General features: G+C 49.9%; 1 protein-coding gene across 1 annotated transcript in view; it reads left to right on the top strand.

The window, feature by feature from the left end:
• The window catches only part of SLIT1 (slit guidance ligand 1), a 165,997-nt gene that overhangs the window by 131,247 nt on the left and 19,840 nt on the right, over positions 1–14,910 (top strand). Inside the window, exons 19-25 of the mRNA XM_060125355.1 lie at positions 275–418; positions 709–875; positions 3,245–3,377; positions 5,525–5,593; positions 8,591–8,662; positions 10,628–10,699; positions 11,510–11,581. Coding sequence (XP_059981338.1) covers positions 275–418; positions 709–875; positions 3,245–3,377; positions 5,525–5,593; positions 8,591–8,662; positions 10,628–10,699; positions 11,510–11,581 — 729 coding nt within the window. The remainder of the gene's footprint in view (positions 1–274; positions 419–708; positions 876–3,244; positions 3,378–5,524; positions 5,594–8,590; positions 8,663–10,627; positions 10,700–11,509; positions 11,582–14,910) is intronic.

The following is a 14,910-nucleotide window of genomic DNA, read 5'->3' as shown; positions in this document are numbered from 1 at the left end:
TGGAGTGTGGCCCGAGGTTGGGGAGGCTCTGGGCACCCAGGGGGTGAGGGTGATGGTCTTCGGCATGGGGGCCGTGTGGGCAGGATGGAGAGGCCGTCAATTCAGAGGCAGGGAAAGCCTCTGGTGTGTAGAATCCTGGCGCTGTGGCTCCCCTCTCCGTGGCTCAGTGCCCCCAGAGGAGAACTTGTGAACTGGCCGCTGGCGGCCAAAGCACAGGGCAGGCAGATGGCCGCAGGGCACGGCACGGGCTCTCCCCTCCTCTCCCGGCTCCCAGGATGCTGAGGAACAACCGCATCAGCTGCATCCACAATGACAGCTTCACGGGGCTGCGCAGCGTCCGCCTCCTCTCGCTCTATGACAACCAGATCGCCACCATCTCCCCTGGGGCCTTCGACACCCTGCAGGCCCTCTCCACGCTGTAAGTGCACCCCAGAGGGCAGGCGGGCCTGGGGCTTGGGCACTAGCCATCCGAACTGAACCCCGGAGCCCTGCCCATCCACCACCTTAGGACACGGCCTTCTCCGGCGGTCACTTTAAGAGACTCAGGGTGTTTGGGTCCTTGCACGTTAGAATGTTGCCTCTTGGCGGGTTGGTTGTCCGGGAGCGTTGGGTGGCCGTGTGGCCAGCACGTGGTGAGCAGGAGCCGGCTTTGCTGGGACAGCTGAGTCTGGTGGGTGTCTTCGTGGTCATACCACCCGCCTCTTCCAGAAACCTTCTGGCCAACCCTTTCAACTGCAACTGCCAGCTGGCTTGGCTGGGCGACTGGCTGCGCCGGAGGAAGATCGTGACGGGGAACCCGCGATGCCAGAACCCGGATTTCTTGCGGCAGATTCCCCTGCAGGACGTGGCTGTCCCCGACTTCAGGTGTGAGGAAGGTAACTCATGGGCCCCCTGGGCGGCAGGGGGATGGGGAGAGGTCATGCCCCAGAGAGGAGGGGTCCCCTGGGGAGGGGAGGCTCTGTGGAGGGGGAGGGGCGAGGAGCAGGGAGACCTACTCAGTCCTGTGCCTGCCTCTGCCTGGTGGGGTCTTCTTCATGTGATTATAAGAGCAATAATGTGCTTATTGTTTAAAAAATGGGAAAATATGGATAAAAGACAGGAATAAACGTTACCTATTAGCCCATCACTCAGAGAAAATCACAGTTAACATTTTAGTGTAATTTCTTTATGTAAGTACGTTTAACCCAGAGACCTACCTCCTGGTTATTCCTAAGCACTCCAGACAGTGGATTCAGCCTGTCTGTAATGTGCAACAGGACACTGTCAAGGGGGCACCCCTTCCTCCACACGCGGGTCACTTCTTGTGCCAATGTCCTCTTTCCCCTGAATCCTCCATCTCTCTCCTGTGGCCACTTCTTTCTTTCCCTACCCATGCAGAATCTAGCCTGTCCCTCCATTCTCCACCCCAGCCCCCAGAGCATCATTCACACAGGCAGCTGTGGGAAGCAGGTTTTTACCGAAAGTGACAGAACAAGGTTGCATCTTGCCCAGCCCCGGGCCCCCCTTCTTCAGCCCCTCCTGTCCTCTCTGCAGTCTGCTTCCACGGGGCAGTTCAGCTCTCAGGCTGGCCCGTCCAAGCCAGTGAGGGGGGTGCTGGGTGGGGAGCTTCAGCTTTCACGCCAAGAATGACAGGGTATTTTTCTAAACAAAATCAATGGATTCTCTAAGAGCAGTTTGGCTTCGAACTTCTAAAATAAACAAAACAAAACTCCATACTTCTCACATATATATTTTATATCATAGTTTCTTTTTTAAAAAAAAAAAACCTGAACTATGTATTTTGGACATTTTCTGATGCCATCAAGTATTTTTTTTGAAAGCATTATTTTTTTCCAAGAAACAGTTTCTTTTTATTTTTCTTCTTACAAAGTGAGGCATCTTTATTTCCTTAAAAACAAAACCCCAAATAACGGACAATCCAGAAGGAGAATAAAAAGCTCATTGATGAGTCCCTCTTTCTACTTCCCCACCCCAGATGACTCCTGTCAGCACCCCGTGTGTGGCCCCCTGGATCTTTGCTGAGTGTTCGTGTGCCCACGTATGACACACGTAGGGTCTTGCAGTACTGCCCGTGTACCTTCTCAACATGACAGTCCCTTGTCTGGAGGCATCGCGTGGCATTTACGTGCTTCCAAACTTCTGTTGTTATGCCTCGTGCTGCCAGGAACATCCTTATAGATAACTCTCTGTACATATACTCAGTTTTCCCCCTTAGAATAACTTCCTAGGAGTGAAAGGATGGGAATATTTTTGAGGTGTTGCTGCCGAGAGGCAGTAGGATGTAGTGGTCAAGAGAACAGGCTCTGGAGGCAGCTGGCTTGGATTCCAGGCTGCGGGACCTCTTCCAGGCTGGCGGACCTTGGGCAAGTTACTTCATCACTCTGTCCGTAGTTTCCTTTTCTCTAAAATGGGCTGATAGTAGCACATCCACAGAGAGATGTTGTGAGGATTCGGTGAGTTCATCCTTCTCACGTGGCACCTCCACACAGACGCCTTCCGTAACCGACAGTCCCTGTCACCTGCTTCCTAGCAACTCCGACGGTGGTGTCCTTATCGCCCCTCCTACACCCAATCAGAAGGAAGGAAGGCACGCAGAGGGCGCTCAGTACTATTTATTGAATCTGTGAAAGATGGTGGGACAGAAGGGGCTCAGACTGCGTGCCAGCCAGACCTGGGTACAGACCCTGAATTGCCTCTGATCAGCCTTCTGACCCGAGCAAGCTGTTTAAACGCTCCAGATCTCAGTAAGACCGAAGTTCCTTCATTTCTTCATTCAACTGACCTAATTTGGAGGCTGCTGTGTGCCAGGCCCTGCTCTCCGTGCTGAGCTCCTTCACTGAACAGAGAAGGAGGTGCAGGTCTCTGTCCCCATGATGCTCACACTCTAGGGGTAATGGCTGCTCCCCTTACATACGTTAAGGAGATTACGTTTGATACAGTGTCCGGCACATAGTAGGTGCTCAAGAAATGGTGTGGGTGCCATCCTCCTCCTCTGCAGTGCCTGGGTCCGCCTCAGAGCTGAGGTGGAAGAGATGGATCCAAGACCTATTTTAAGCTCAAAACAGGTCCAAGGGGCTTTGCCCCTGGTGGGGGAAGGGTGCAGCTGAGAGGAGATTTACTGGTGCACAAGGTGGTGTCAGCGCGGGGCCACTGTCCGCAGGTGCCCTGGAGCTGGGCCCTGGCTGCAGGAGGCCCTGAGGAGGCCTGTCCCCTCGCTGACGTGGCTTCACGCCTTCCTCCCCAGGCCAGGAGGAGGGGGGCTGCCTGCCCCGCCCGCAGTGCCCCCAGGAGTGCGCCTGCCTGGACACCGTGGTCCGATGCAGCAACAAGCACCTGCAGGCCTTGCCCAAGGGCATCCCCAAGAATGCCACAGAGCTGTGAGTAACCCCTGTCTGGTGACAGGAAGAGAGGGCGACCGAAAGCAGATGTTCGCTGACAGGCGCTTGGAGTTAGGGCTTTGCAGGAGACACTGGTTCCAAGGAGGTTTGAGCTTCTCTGTGACCGCCCCCCACTCTGCAGTCACCTGACGGCAGGGGTCCCCCGCGGCAAGTGCTTCATCCCGTTAAACTAAGCTCTGCCTTTAAAATAAGAAATTACATTGCTTTTCCCACTTCACATCATCTCATGAGCATTCCCTTCATGAGAACGCTCACAAAAGTTGTTTTTGTTGTCCACATAATATTCCATCACGTGACTCTACTGTGATCTATACAACAAATCCCCCTTTGCTGGTATTTAAGCTTCCAATTTGTTTACTCTCATAAATAGCACTGAGGTGAGCATCCCTTCAGCGAAACTGCTAGTCGGAGAGCGGTGCATTGTTGGGACTCTTGACGACCTTCCAGAAAAGCTGTCTCCTCTGCACTCCCGCCCGCCGTGTGTGGAAAGAGCCTTCTTGCTCCCCCTCCCCCTCCCATGCCCCATCAACACTGGCGTTGTGGTGCTAACTCTTTGTTGATCTGGATTTGGTATCCGAGCCCACGTGGGGACGTGGGTATAAATGTGTATGGCAGACAGAGGGATGGAGAGCAGGCTTCTTTGACAGACCCCTCCAAAGGGAAGGCCTGGCTCAGGCCCTGACTCTTCCTGCTCCTGGGATTGGTCCCTTCAGGCCTCCGTAGCCGAGCTCTTTTTTTTTTTTTTTTTTTTTTTGTGGTACGCGGGCCTCTCATAGTTGCGGCCTCTCCTGTTGCGGAGCACAGGCTCCAGACGCGCAGGCCTGGGCTCACGGGCCCAGCTGCTCCGCGACATGTGGGATCCTCCTGGACCGGGGCACGAACCCATGTCCCCTGCCTCAGCAGGCGGACTCTCAACCACTGCGCCACCAGGGAAGCCCTGAGCTTTTCTTTTCCCTGAGCGGAGCACGTGAGGTTTTCATTTGTATTTCTTTCATTACCTGCAAGACTGGTATTTCTTCACAAGCACACCAGCCACTGCAGTCCTTGTCCTGTGACTCTCCTGCTGCGTCCCCCACCCAGCTTTCTGTAAACGTCTTATGTCCCGTCCTCTCCTTGGTGCCTCCTAGCAGCCCTGGGAGTAATGGGACAGGCAGGACAGCCTGGCTCCCTTGACTGAGGATGCTGAAGTTCAGAGACTTTAAGCCTCAGTTTCCTCAGCTGTAAAATGTGGCTGCTGGGTTTGTTGACATGGAGGCTGAGAGGATCGAAGGAGATGGGCCGGGAGTCATTCTGTAGGATGCAGGGTGATGGGTTGGGGGAGTAAAGCCCTGATTTGTGCTCTGTGGACCTCTGGGAGGTGGACAAGGCATCCTGAAGGCTGCCTTCAGTGGGGCTGCAGCTCCCGGTGCTCCCGTCAGCTTAGGTAGGATGGCTGGTGGCCATGGGGGAGGGAGGGCAGGTCACAGCATTTGGAATCCCAAGCTCTGCGAATGATGAGAGACCAGTGGGTGGGAGAAGCCGGGTCGGTCACAGAACTGACTGCAGAGAGAGTTGGAGAGTCACCTTCGGGGTCCTGAGCCTGGGTGGTTGGGAACATGGAGTGTAGTGCTGATGCAGTCAGGGGAAGCCTGTGTGGGTGTGAAAACACAGAGCTTAGGTTTGGGCATGTTTGGGTTTGGGGCCAGCCTCAGGCACCTTGCCAGCAGGTACAGGGGGGCCCTGGGTGCTGCTGAGGGCCTGGCAGGTGGGTATGAGCCTATTACAAATTACCTATTTGGCCAAGAAGGCTGGAGAGAAGAGAGGGAAGACCAGGGGGTCCAGGATTGAGCCTGTGGTGCCCACCGCCAGGGAGGGTGCTGAGAGGGCCAGGCAGGGGCTCGGGAAGGAAGCCACAGGAGGCTTCATGTCTCAGTGGCTTTTACCAAGTGTTTCAGTGGCATCTTCCCAAATGGCCTAAGAAATGTCCGTGTTTTCTCCTCCAATTAGCGATTCAGGACCAGCTGTGTAGTGTACATGTAGGAGAGGAAATGAGTGAGAAGGCCCTGGCTGCAGGGGAAGGTTCTCCCTGCACCGGGCTCTGCCCAAGGCCGAGACGGCTGCACTAACTGCTGTGTTCTCTCCTGTAGCTACCTGGATGGGAATCAGTTCACGCTGGTTCCGAGACAGCTGTCCACCTTCAAGTACCTGCAGCTTGTGTGAGTATCCAGGCCTGTCTCAGAGGGCAGGAGGGCCATTGGAATCTAGCCGTTGTGGCTCCAACGTTCCTGGAATTCCCTACAGATGCCACTCTGGCCGATCCATTTTTTGGTTTTGGTTTGGTTTGGTTTTTTAATTGCAGTATAATTGAACAATATTATATAAGTTACAAGTGTACAATATAGTGACTCACAACTTTTAAAGGTTATACTCCATTTATAGTTATTATACAATATTGGCTATATTCCCTGTATGGTACTGATCCGTTTTTTAATTTCACCCCATCCCTTTGAGAACATCTGTGCACAGAACTGTTTTGCCATCTAGTGGCCCATTTTGGGAATTGCATTGTTCCGGGCTCTCTTGGGTTGGAACCTGTGTGCTTTTGCCCACACCGTCTCCCCAAGCCTCTAGGCTGGTAATTATTATTAAAGAGGGTTATCCTTGCAAAGGTAGGAGCCAGAGCAGAAGAAGAGAGTTATGGAAAACTTCTTGATCCAACCTTGGCTCCTAAACCAAATATGAAATATGGCAGCCTCAAATACACATCTGTAACTAACTCTTTCTTTAGGCTAACATCTACTTTTCTGTTATTTCCACTTTTGACCTTTCTGCTTCATGAAAACATACAAAGTAAGCCTCAGAATAAGTTCAGCTCCTCTTAGCCTTCCAGCTTAATTAACACCTCACTTCAATTGTCTTTATCTGCCTATTGGCCAGATCCCACCAAAAAGCAGTCCAGAGAACATTTCTTCTGAAGTGCCTTGGAGCAGTGCTGCTCAAAGTGCGGTCTATGGGACAATGGCAGCCTGAGAACTCTTTGCAATGTGCCTGAAACTAGATAAGGAACTCGCACCAGAATTTTAATCAACACATTGCTTCTTCCTTCATTGGGAAAGTATTGCTATGAAAAAATGTTAGCTAAACTAAGTTGTGTGTTTAGTGTCATAGGTGATTACATTTTGGCACAAGTCCCTTGTTTGGGGACATTCAGTTTGAGGACTAGCTACTTTGAGTAGCACTGGCTTACAGAATTTCGAAACTCCAGTTTATCTGTCTTTGCTAATGACCTAGCCATGGTGTTTTGACTGACTGTTCCAACGGTGGAGGTGAGGAGTGGTAGTTAGAGTGATTTGTGGCTGGTGATAGAGTGACAAAGAGAGAGACAGCCTTTCTTTGGTCTAATTTGAGGCAGCCCCACTAGTGGTGCGGATATGCTTGAGGAGAAAGGGAGGGAGAGGGGACTAATGTGAAGGCAGTTCTTACTGTGAAGCTGCCTGTTGGGGGCTGAAATACCAGCACCTCCTTATCATGGGGAAGGACCACCACAAAGTGTACTTGAAGTTTGGTGATGTATTTAAATGTGTCTCTAGGAACAATGGAGTGGTTTTGAATGAAATTAATTAGAGGAACATTTACTAAAAGAAAATGAAGGCAGGGCACATGGTTTTATTTGCTGAGTCAAGAACTGCATGAAGTGAGCAGATATGAAGCCATCTAAGTCATGGGCCTTCCCCCTAAATGTCACGGTCTGGGGGCATGCAAGGGTGAGAAATAGGAGCACGTATGTCGTGTGGAGTGATGAGTGTTCCAACAGAGGTAAATGCACATGTTAGGGCTGTGGCTCAAAAGAAGGAGTGGTGGGCTCCGGGTAAGGGCTGGGAGAGGTCAGAGTTCACCAGGTGCAGAGGGAACAGGATCTCCAGGGGCAAGAGAATTTCAAGAAGGGTAACAAATTCATGCAAGTCATGTGGGGACCCGTGAGGGAGGGGGGCCATGCCCTGGAGTACCTGGCAGGTGGTGAAGCTAAAGGGTCTGGAGGTTGCACTTTAAGTAAATGGGAGCCACTGCGGGTTTGTTGGTAGAGAAGTGACCTCATCAGATTTGTGTCTTAGAAAGATTGCGTGGCGCCCACCGTGTGGAAGATGGATCGAAAGGGGGCAAAGCTGTGGGTGAGAGATGAGGCAGGAACCAGAAGAGAGATGACGGTGTCTTGATGTAGCAGAAACTTGGGAGGAGGGGGCAGATGGAACAGAGGCACAAGCCAGTTAGGTGAGGGTCTGGGAGGGAGGACGTGGGGGTAGGGCAGTGTTTCTGGGTGGTTGGAGCTGCTGACCGGGATGGAGAGCACAGCACGGGGCACGCGGGTGGGAGGAAGCACAAGAATTGGAGTGTCTGTGGGACATCAGGTCTCTGCAGGGGACTTCGTGAGAGAGGTCTGGCTGGGGCCACAGAGGAGAGCACCATTTGTGCACGACGGTGCGGGAGTCAGGAGCGTCCCCGAGGACTGAGGGACTAAAGGAAGAGGAAGAGCGAGGACAGGGCTTAGTGATCCCCGTTCCTAAGGGGTGGGTGAGAAAGAAGCATTCACCAGAGAGGTAGGGGGAATGTGGGAAGACAGTGATCTGAGGAGATTTGAGAAGAGGGTGGTCAGTTGGGCCAGTGCCACAGGGTCACTTGGAGAGCACATTGCCGTGACCTGGGGCTTGGGGGCCAACAGACTGGGGTTTGACTCTATCTGTACTTCCTCCCAGCTGTGTGACCCTGGGTGGGTCACTTCATTGCTCTGAGACCCTGCACCTTCTTTTATAAAATGGGTTTACTATCTCCCTCATAGGATTATAGGGAGGGTGAGTGAACAAACCCACGTAAAGTACTAGCGAGAGAGAAAGGATAGAGAGCCCCCTAGACCTGGCAGTTGGGAGGCAGCTGATGCCCTTGGTGGGAGCATTTCCATGGTGGGTGGAGGGTGGGAGCCAGGCTATACTTGCATGGGGTGGGGGATGAGGAAATGGAGACCTGAAACCCTGGAGACACAGAGCGAGTTCAGGCAGCAGAACGGAGGGCTGTAAATAATTGTGAACCAAGCGCCCCTCCACCACCTCCCACCCCGCAGAGTGCCGGTCAGAACAACTTGGCTGAGGGATGGCCATGGCCAGAGTGGGAGAGGGGAGGAGTTCTTTCTTCCTAAATGATGATGCTTTTGTCTTTTCCAGGGACCTGAGTAACAACAAGATCAGTTCCTTAAGCAACTCCTCCTTCACCAACATGAGCCAGCTGACCACTCTGTGAGTCCCGTGGCGGGAGGTGGAGGGAGGGCTTGTGGCTACTGAGACCCTCCCCAGGCCTTGGTCACTGGCAGGTACCCCCACGTAGCCTCCCTTACCCTCCAGGGAGGGTGACGGGGCCTGCCCACTGAAAAGACTTGAAAAAAAATTTTTTTTTTATTATGAAACACAGCGTGTATATGGAAAAGTGCAAAAAACATAAATGTACAATTTAACAAATAATCATAAAGCTAGAACATGTGTAAATACCTAAGGCAAAAAATAGAACACAGCTAGCACGCCAAAAGTCCCCTCATCTCTTCCTGATCATTCTTCCTCTCTCCCCCCACACCCGAGGCAGTCCCTACCTGGAGTTTTATAATGATCACTTCTTTGGTCTTTATAGTACCATCTACATATGCATTTCTACACAATGAAGTTTAATGTTGCCCACTTTTGAATCTTATATAAATTGAATCATACAGGATGTAGTCTTTTATGTCTGGCTTCTTTTATTTACCATTATGTTTGTGTGAAGCTGTGGTCTCTTCATTTTCACTGCTGTATAGTATTCCTTTGTAGGAATATACCATACTTTCGTTATCCATTCTACCACTGATGGATATTTGCACTGTTTCCAGTTTGGACTATTGTGAACAGTTACCCTCTGAACATTTTGGTGCCCATATTCTAAGATATTTTAATGATTGCTTTAATTATATTCCAAGCAATTGATTGGAAAGTATTAACAAGCATCATTTATATTTGCCTGGAGCTTAAGAATGTATTTCGTTCACCTTCCCAATACCTCACTTTACAGATGATGTGCCCAGGACTTAAGAACTTTCCGTTTGGTTCTACTGTGGTCAAATAATAGAGCCAGTACCCTAAAAGACAGGGTCCTGACTCAGTCAGGCCCCCAGGAGCAGAATGTGGTCCCAAGGCCACGAAGTGCTGCACTTACCTGCCTCAGGTGTGTTAGTCAACTGGTTTCCATTTCAAAGTCTTCATGAGCCTGTTGACTGAAAGAAAAATGCACAAGTTGTGAGTTAAGTTTTATTCGGGGACCTTCCAGAGGACTATAGCCTGGAGACAGTCTCCCAGATAGCTCTGAGGAACTGCTCTGAAGAGGGAAGGGACGAGCCAGGATACATACGAACTTTTTTTTCTGAGAAAAACATGTGGTCAAGCATCAAAAGGTTACTGTTAATCACAAAGAACAGATATCTCAAGTTAATGATTTTAGTGCTTTTCTACGTATGGGAAGATGTAAGAGTCTGGGGTCATTTGAAATTTTTCCTTAGATATGCATCTAAGCTATCTAAAGGCTAGTATATTCAAAGCACAGAATGCACCCTGTCTTTCTCCATCCTGGGTTCCCCTCAGGGCACACTGTGGGCAACTGAAGTGGCTAATGGCTTGATCCTTGGAGAACTGGAATGGCAGGCAACATTTTTTTCTTTACAAGCGTGTGTGTGAAGCTGCCATGGTCTAGGGCAGCGGTTCTCAACCAGGGGCAATTCTGCTCTCCAGGAAACATTTGGCAATGTTTGAAACATTTTTGGTTGTCGCAGCTGGAGGAGGGCAGGGGGAGCTACTGCATCTCTGTGGGCAGAGGCCAGGGACGCTGCTCAGAATCCTACAAGGGACAGGACAGGCCCCCAGCAAGGAACTGTCGATAGTGCTGAGGCTGAGAAATCCTGGGCTACGTGATCCTGGGAGCTATAAGGGGAAACAGCCTTTTCCTGTGATAAAAAATGTCTCATTTCTCTTGTTATTATTTAAAAAATAGCTTTAGTGAGGTATAATTAATATATAATAAACTGCACATCCTTAATGTGTAAAATTTGATACATTTTAATATATGTTCACGCCCATGAAACCACCACCACAATCAAGGTGGTGACCACCTGCATCACCACCGGAAGTGGTACCCCTTAATAATCCCTCCCACATTTCCTCCGACCCTCTCTCTTCTTCCTGCAGGATCCTCAGCTACAATGCCCTGCAGTGCATCCCTCCTTTGGCCTTCCAGGGGCTCCGCTCCCTGCGCCTGCTGTGAGTCTTCCTGCTCTTCATTCCTCCAGGCAAATCTGCCCCACCAAGGGCCCTTCTCACCCACCTGGTGGGCAGGAATGTCCCCAGGTCCGGGGCCCCAGCAGGGCCAACTGTGTCCAAAGTGCGAGGCCAGTCCACTCTCATTGGAGGCCTAACGGAGGCCAAGGAATGAATGGGAAACCATCCGAGAAAAAGGGGTTGCTGTCTGCCCCAAGTTGTGTTTGCCATGTGTGTGCTGAGGCAGGGTCCGGGGGCATCCAAGATAAGGTGGCCCCTTGTTTGCATGTGAGTCTCCTGTCAAATGGTGAATGTAGCACCTTCACTAAGAACTCCCACTGTGAGGTTTGCCCTGTGCTCACAGCCCTCTGCCATGCCTGTTATGACGGCCTCTGGAATATCCTTGCACTGAGTCCTCTGGCAGCCCGCCTAGGGCAGGGAGACATTCTTCACCCCCAACCTAGGGCTCACCCAGTAGCTTCCTTACCAGGAAGAAGCCTGCCCCCTCAGGCTCCCTAGCCAAGCTAGGGAGGGCACACACTGCATACCTGCACACGTCCATTTGTCCTGTGAGCAGACATGGTATGTTGAGTTGGTTGTGATGGCCCGAGCAGGGTCTTCCGGAAGGGCTGAGGGGCAGCATGGTCTGTGACAATTAGGGGCTCCCTCTCCTTGCCTGTGGCCAGCAGCGCAGGGTCTCTGATGCAGGGACCCTCTCCCTCATGACACGCCCCTCTCAGCAGAGGGCGTCCCTCCATCAGTTCCTGAGTTTTCTGTCTTGGGATGAGTCCTGACAGCCTCTTCTCTCTTCAGGTCCCTGCATGGTAATGATGTCTCCACCCTCCAAGAGGGCATCTTCACAGATGTGACCTCCCTTTCTCACCTGTAAGTAACTCTGGCCCAATTCTCGGCACCTCTCTGGATTTAAATGGAACTTGGATTCCAAGAAAGACCCCTCCTCCTGAGAGTATTACTTTTAATTTAGCTTGTGAACTTCAAATGCTCCCCGTTTCAGACTCTTACACATTCAGTGTACCATCAGTCACAGCAATGGACTTTGAGAATAGTTCTTCACAAGCAGTAATAAAAGTAGTAATGACCATATATTGATTGCCAAGCACTGCATGTGCATCGGCTAATTCAATCCTCACAGCTCTCCTACAATATAGGTACTGTTATTCCCATTTTCCACATGAGGAAACAGGTCCAGAAAATGTGACAAGCTCACCCAAAGTTGTGTAGCCGGTAGAGGCTAGAGTCTTCCATCTCAAAAGCCCATGCTCTGAAGCACGATGCCAGTACTGTGCCTCTGACTTCATATGGTGGGGGATAAGCTCCAGAAATTTACTACGCAAAAGAAGTATAATTGGCATAATTGGATGTACTCTTGTTTCCAAAACTGTTTACCTGGCAGCGCCAAGAGGATTCTTAAAAAGCAGTATGCTCGATTCCTCAAAAGGCTGAATGTAGAATTACCATATGACCCAGCAATTCCACTCCTAAGTATATACCCCAAAGAATTGAAAGCAGGGACTCAAACAGATACTTGTACACCCATGTTCATAGCAGCATGGTTCACACAATAGCTATAAAGCAGAAACAACCCAAGTGTCCATTGACAGATGAATGGATAAACAAAATATGGTACAGTGGGATATCGTTCAGCCATAAAAAGGAATGAGGTTCTGACACGTGCTACCACATGAACGAATCTTTAAAGCATGCTAAGTGGAATAACCCAGACATAAAAGGACAATATTGTACGATTCCACTGAAATGAGGTACCCAGAATAGTCAGATTCACACCTACAGAAAGGAGAAGGGTGGTTGCCAGGTGCTGGGAGGAGGAGGAAAGGGGGACTTTTGTTTAATGGGTCCAGCGTTTCTGTTTAAGGTGATAAAAAGAGCTTTGGAACCAGATAGTGGTGGTGATGGTTGCACGACATTGTGAATGTAATCGATGCCACTGAGTTGTACACTTAAAATGGTCAAAATGGCAAATTATATATATTTTTTACCACAGTTTAAAAAATGAAGGAATATAAAAGCAATGGGCCATGGCAGAGTCATCCTAATTCTGGAGGTGGGGCCAGGCACAGAGTGAACACGTTCTCTCCTAGCATCTCAGCTGTAGGTCCAGGTCATGTTCAGGCCAGATGGACTGCAGCCGGGACCCGGGGTGTTACCGTGTCCTCCTGCTCTCTGCCTCACAGCCAAATGCCCAGGGCCCGAGTGGACAGGCAAACCCAGATCAGGGAGTCTTTTGGGGTCCCCAGCATCTCTACCTGAAGTTCATTCACTCAACAATCTCACTGGATTTTCTTAGCTCTAAGGCTCATCTTTTCCACATTTTAATCTCTGAGATCAGAGGATATCTTACAAATGATCTGTAGGTACTTAATAAGGTAACATTTCTCCACCCCTCCCAGAACATGCGAAATTAGTGGGCATCTAACAATCTTAGACTTGAGGAATTAAAATAGTAATAAGTGCCACTCATTGAGGGTTTGCCTGGGACAAGTACTTTACTATCTGTGATGTCTTGTTTACTCCATAACCAAAATGGGAAGTAGCTATTGTGCTGTGAGCCAGCTTCACAAATAAGACAGGGACTGTCTTGAGCCCACACTGAAGATTCCAGGACTCAGCAGGCAGAGTGCAGTGATTGATTAGTCATGTCTGCTTGGGAGTGGAATGGGTAAGGGGGCTCTGTCCTAGGTGGCAGGATTTATTATATCCATTTTACAGTCCCAGGTTCAGTTAAGCAGATTCCCTAGGTCATAAAGCTGGGAAATGACAGAAACAGGATTTGAACTTAGGTGTGTCTGATTCCAAAGCTCTTTATTTATTATTTATTGCCTCAATAAATATGTCCTGAGTAACCACAGTGAGTCAAATGCTGAAGAATTTACTAACACAAGGTTTCTGCCTTCTGTGACCATCTGGGATATTATAAAACAAGCTCAAAGGCAGCAGTGACTAACTCTGGGGAAGTCTGACGACATTCAGAGAGGAGGTGCCTCTTTGCTGCCGTTGAAAAGGCACTAGGAATTTGCCATTTGGACGTTCCAGGAAGAGGGAATAGCATGTGCAAAGGCATGGAGGCAAGAAAGTGAATGACATATTCAGGGATGCTGTGTTGTCCAGCATAGGATATAGGGGGTTTGGTTAGGTGAGGAGTGTGGGGTGGGAAGAGAGGAACCTGGAAAGGGACGTTGGAATTCCACTGTGAAGGGCCTTTGTGCCATGCTGTGGAGACTGGGCTTTGTTCTGTAGATAGAAGGGAATCGTGGAAGAATTAAATTGTGAAAACTCCTGGAAAGCCGTGGTGACCTGTGGAGGCTGGTTGGGATGGGATGGGATGAGGCAGGAGGGAGCCTGGCTGGAGACTGTGGCTCTGGACAAAGGCCAGGCAAGGATGGTATTGTTCATTGTTTCAGTGACTCCCATTCACAGGGGCTTGTTTCTATCTGTGTTTAGTCATTTTCGGTTGTGAGCTCATTGTTTGCTGATGCTGGGAATTTTGAGGACCTGTAGTGGAGATAATTCTCTCCAGAGAGTTTTGTGCGTGTCTTTGCTGGGCCAGGGTCTGCTGCTGCTCTGGGCCCACACTGTTCTCAGCTCCTTTGCTTACCCCTGGGCTGTGCCAAGTGTCCGCTTCAGCTCCCCCACTGCCAGGAAAGGCCTTTTCAAGCATCTGGTCCACCTTTCCCTCCTTTGGGGCCCCCCTTGGTGTATTGTATCTCTTATCATTGGGCTTTACCTTTTCTCCTTCCCTGTGAAAACTGAATAAGACTCAAGGACATTCTGATCTTGTCTCTAGCTCAACATCTAGAGGCTTTGCTTTTCAAATGGGAAGTGAGCATATGTTTTGTGTCAACAAAAACCTGAAGCTGCAAAACCAGATTTTGAGCCCATGTCTGTCTATAAATTCAGACTTTCTTTAGGAGAACAGTAACATCAGGCCAGAAGCCAGATCCAACTTGTCAGAAAAAAGAAAAAAACAATAAGTAGAGATCAGTTAAGTGGTAAGTGCAAAACAGGGCATCAGCATTACTGATTAGAGGTGTTCGTTAATCGCATCTAAGCCCTATTTCTCTATAAAATAGCATCTATGTATAAGAAATCTTCCATTATTATGAAGCAACCTCGTGAATACATTCTTCCCTTTATACCCAGGGTTTCAAATGGAACTAGGCAGCAGCCTGGGAAAT

This window comes from Lagenorhynchus albirostris, chromosome 16 (genome assembly GCF_949774975.1).
Source record: "Lagenorhynchus albirostris chromosome 16, mLagAlb1.1, whole genome shotgun sequence".
In the NCBI taxonomy this organism is placed as follows: Eukaryota; Metazoa; Chordata; class Mammalia; order Artiodactyla; family Delphinidae; genus Lagenorhynchus; species Lagenorhynchus albirostris.
Note: the sequence above shows the minus strand (reverse complement) of the source record. Positions and strands in the feature narration are given on the sequence as shown.